General features: G+C 44.0%; 1 protein-coding gene across 1 annotated transcript in view; it reads left to right on the top strand.

The window, feature by feature from the left end:
• Positions 1–4,437, top strand: part of EPC2 (enhancer of polycomb homolog 2) — a 23,975-nt gene extending 19,538 nt beyond the window's left edge. The window contains exons 11-13 of the mRNA XM_008925666.3: positions 345–504; positions 1,583–1,916; positions 3,626–4,437. Of these exons, the coding sequence (XP_008923914.2) occupies positions 345–504; positions 1,583–1,916; positions 3,626–3,698 (567 nt within the window). The 3' untranslated portion in view covers positions 3,699–4,437. The remainder of the gene's footprint in view (positions 1–344; positions 505–1,582; positions 1,917–3,625) is intronic.
• Positions 4,438–4,663: the final 226 nt, after the last annotated feature.

Raw genomic sequence — 4,663 nt, 5'->3', positions numbered from 1 at the left:
CCCCTTTAGGCCCTGCAAGGGGCTCTCAGCTCTCCCCAGAGCTTTCTCTCCTCCAGGCTGAGGAGCACATGACAAGTGCTCTGTTGTGCTGAGAACTGCTCTTGCCACTGAGTGGCTGGATTGGGCAGGACTTGCCCAGCACTCCTTTGGACACTGATGTTCAGCTCCCCATCAGTCTTGTGACACAGAAATATTCCATGTTTCAGTGCAGTAGGTTACCTGTAGAACAAGTCTGTATTTACATGGTGGTATTTGTGCACTGGAGCATTCCTAACACTGTTTCATTTTGTACTTAGGTAATTATGAAAACCACTTTTTTCCCCTCTTTTTTTTTTCCCTCCCAGGGCTCCAGCACCTCTGACTGTATGTCCAAAACCCTGGATTCAGCCAGTGCCCACTTTGCTGCCTCTGCAGTGGTCAGTGCTCCTGCCCCCGGCCGCAGCGAGGGCACCAAGGAACCCAACACCAGCCACAACAATATCAATGGTGTTGTCCAGCCTTCAGGTGATGATGCTTAAAACTCCTGTCTAGTATGAGCCAAGAATGTCAGCTTATCAATGTTCTTGCTTATCAACTGATCTTATTGCTGATTTAATAAATAAAAAATCAAATATATTAATTGTGATAGTTTTAAGTAGCATTCTCTGAAATACTCTTGGGCAGTGACATGTGTCACAGAATCACAGAATATCCTGAGCTGGGAGGGACTCACAAAGATCATCCAAGTCCAACTCCTTGCCCTGCACAGGACTGCCCTAAGAATCCCACTAATCCTGAGAGCCTTGTCCAACATCTGTTGTTAATATGGATATAAAGCTACCAAATGCTCTTTTACATTGGAGGAGCATTGGGTATTTTTCCCTTGGTTTGTCTTTTAATAATCTGTTACCATCAAAACTGTGACAGCACCTTAAAACCAGTGTGAATGTGTAATGAAAAAATAAATCAGTTGCTTAAACATGAAGCACTTTGAGAAGGAAATGGCCATGTTGATAAATTATTTGGTCATTATCTCAGATGTTCAGCCAAAAACCTACTAACCAGCTGCTACTGGTAATTCTTTTGACTTCACTGTAAGTTTTGGGTTTCACTGCATTTAGGATTCTTCCCAAATTCAGGCAAAAGTGTAGGCATTGGCATTCAGTGCCTTCCTCCCACCCCTCCTGCTGGTTGTGCTGGTGCCGTGGCCACGTAGCCAAGAGGCAAATGTGATTCGACATTGGGCTGCCAGCACAAAGAAAAGGCTTTTAGAGTAATTTGTTGTTTTAGCAGCTAATGAAGTGATTAGTTTTATAGACCTTCTGCCAGGCTGGGTTAATGATAATATGAAATGAATAGAGGGAGAAAAAACACGACTGAATAAAATCAATATACTGGAACAGCTCCAGGAAAGGGGGAGAGAGAGAGACATCTGTGTGTAATTCTCTGAGATTGCATCCAAGAGGGCAGTGCTTTGAGGGTTGTAAGATTAGGCACCAGAGCTAAATTTTGTGACTGTGAAATCAGGATTGTTGCACTATCCCAGGGACAGACGTACTCACAGCATCACCTGGTTTAATAAACAACGTTTCTGTCGTAACAGGAACCTCCAGAACCTTGTACTCCACCAACATGGCTTTATCATCCAGCCCAGGGATCTCCACCGTGCAGCTGGTAAGGACAGTTGGCCACAGCACCACAAACCACTTAATCCCAGCGCTGTGCACGAGCAGCCCCCAGGCTGTGCCCATGAACAATTCGTGCCTGCCCAGCACGGTGCACCTCAACAACGTCAGCGTCGTGTCCCCCGTCAACGTGCACATCAACACGCGGACGTCGGCGCCGTCCCCCACCGCCTTAAAACTCGCCACAGTCGCTGCCAGCATGGACAGAGTGCCAAAGGTGACCCCCAGCAGTGCCATCAGCAGTATAGCAAGGTGAGCCAGGGGCACGTGGGTGGGTCTGCTGTGGTTGTGCTGCTTGAGTCATGTGGAATCACTGAGGCGCTGAGGTTGGAAAAGGCCTCCCAGTCCACCCTGTGCCACGTCCTGTCGTTCCTAGGACACCTCCAGGGGTGGTGATTTCACCACCTCCCTGGGCAGTTTCAGTGCTTGACAACCCTTTCTGTGAAGAAATTGCTCCTGCTGTCCAGCCTGAACTTCCCCTGGTGCAGCTTTGAGGTTGTGTCCTCTCTTTCAGCCCATAGAGTCCATCCTGTACTCAATCCCACCTTGTCCCCCAGCCCAGAGCACTGAGTACCACATCCAGTCCTTCCCTGAACACCTTCAGGGATGGGGACTCCAAACCTCCCTGGATTTCAATGCCTGACAACCCTTTCCATGGAGAAATTGCTCCTGCTGTCCAGCCTGAACTTCCCTTGGTGCAGCTTTGAGGCTGTGTCCTCTCTCCAAGATCAGAGTCCCCCCTGTGCCTGATGCCCACCTTGTTCCCCAGCCCAGAGCACTGAGTGCCACAGCCAGGCCTTCCTGGGACACCTCCAGGGATGGGGACTCCAAACCTGCCTGGGTTCCAGCGCTTGACAACCCTTTCCAGGAAGAAATTCCTCCTGATGTCCCACCTGAACTGCCCTTGGTGCAGCTTGAGATTGTGTTCTCTCCATGCCCAACTCAGCACTAGAGAACATTGTTCCTCCCCCTAAGAGACTTCCCAGAACGCCCTCAGCACCTCCAGCGTGGCCAAACCACGAGAGCTCATTAGGCAGATTAACCCCCCAAATAATTTGCACTGGTTTTAGGCACCAGTAGTTTTGGTTAACTTTTACTGTGTCTGAAATGGCCTCTTTAATGGCAGTTTTAGCCATTTTAATTTGTGCCTTCTCGTGCAGCACTTCCATGTAGATTCTGTCAAACTCTGCACACATTCTCTCCATAACTTTGGGAACCCATTTTGTAAGATACAGGCTGGCACATACCTTTTTTATCTAAATATATGGATATGTGTGTTATATATTTATGTAACATACAAACCAGAAAACTGCATCTTACATAGATAGATAAAATCACAGAATCATACAATTGTTTAGGTTGGAAAAGACCTTCAGGAGATGTTTATTCTCACTGAACAGCAGCACTGTTATTTTAGGATACTCAGAAGATGTTTCATAGCAGTAGCAGGAGCTTGCAGTTGGCCAAGTTGTCTGAAAATGGGAGTACTTGGGGTTTGTTTCAAGTCTCTGCTATTTAAAGAAACAAAGCCACATTTGTCTATGAACTGGAAAAGGAAAAAATGGGTCTTAGTAAATGATTAGAAAAAAAATTAAGATTTCTTGCACTCGAGGGGGAATTATAACACTTTGTTCACTGACAGAGAAACTGATGCTGAGTTTTCCTGGTATATCTTGACTTTGTTCCTTCAGGAGACTTTTTAGTACTATTTAGTGCTCTTATCCATCATTTAGGCTGGTAGTTGACACTTAAAGGCACTGATCTTGTAGGAGGGGTGCACTGTCAGTGGGGTAACAGCAGCTGTGTTGAAAGCCAGTATTTCCTTTTAAATCACGTTTGCAGCGTGTGTGTTAAAGCTTCTCCCTGCTCCAGGGAGAAACACACAGCAGAGGAAAGAAACGATTCAAACTGAGGGAATCCTCATTTTCTGGCTGTAACCCTGGAATTCTGTTCCCTTGCAGGGAGAACCACGAGCCAGAACGCCTGGGCTTGAACGGCATAGCAGAGACCACAGTAGCCATGGAAGTGACATAACCTCCCCCCAGTGTCTCCACCTGTGCCCCTGGGGTGGTGATTTAATTCCACCTGAATGCAAACCACAGCACTCTGTGGATCACAGAGAACTCAGACAGACCTAAATGGACTCGGATTATATCGTGTATTAAGTCGATATATAATGTAAATTTTGTAAAATTTGGGAAAATCACTACCTTGTAAAATAGTTTATTTGTATCATCAATATTATTTCTGTTACTTGAATAGTAGATATTCATCATCATGCTTTTGCACTTGAATTTGCAACTGAATGGATTAAAAAAATAATTCTTTAATGGGATCATGAGCATGACATGGGATCCTGCATCACTTGTTTAAACTATTTATTTTGCCATGTTTACATTTTGTATCTTGTACAAATAAATGCAACTTTGTGTCTAAAAAAAAAAAGTTAAAGATTCATAGCTAGGAAACAAAATTCTTGTAATTTTTTTCTAAAGGAAATGTAAAGTTTTCACTTGGTTCATTTTGTTTCACAATTTGACTAGATGGACTTTTTGGTAAATACTTTAGTGGCATTTCACTGTCAAATATGAAGTTCAAGGCAAAATAGTATTTTCTATTACTGTGCAGGGGAAAGGGATGGATCGATACATGCAAATTTAATGTAGTAACTCACTTTTCCATATATTTTGAATGTATATTTCTATTTATAATACCAGTTTATAAAAAATAATTACACAGGAGAGGGAGAGAGGGAGAGAGAGAGAGAGAGAGAGGAAAAAAAAAAAATACCACAGAGAACTGAGTAGGAAAATTATGCATCTGGCACACGTGAAACTGTGCAGATCTGAGCAAAATTTTCACCTTGATGACATTTTATCCGAAGACTCTGCGTATTTTAACCGGCTTTCCAACTGTACCACACCCCACATTAAAGGATATTTTACCAGGTATGTATTGCATTATATATCATTGCAATAATTTCATTATTGGATGTCTAG

This window comes from Manacus vitellinus, unplaced genomic scaffold (assembly GCF_001715985.3).
Source record: "Manacus vitellinus isolate BGI_N305 unplaced genomic scaffold, ASM171598v3 scaffold_43_pilon, whole genome shotgun sequence".
NCBI classification, from domain to species: Eukaryota; Metazoa; Chordata; class Aves; order Passeriformes; family Pipridae; genus Manacus; species Manacus vitellinus.
The sequence above is the reverse complement of the archived record's forward strand: the minus strand, read 5'-3'. Positions and strand labels throughout refer to the sequence as shown.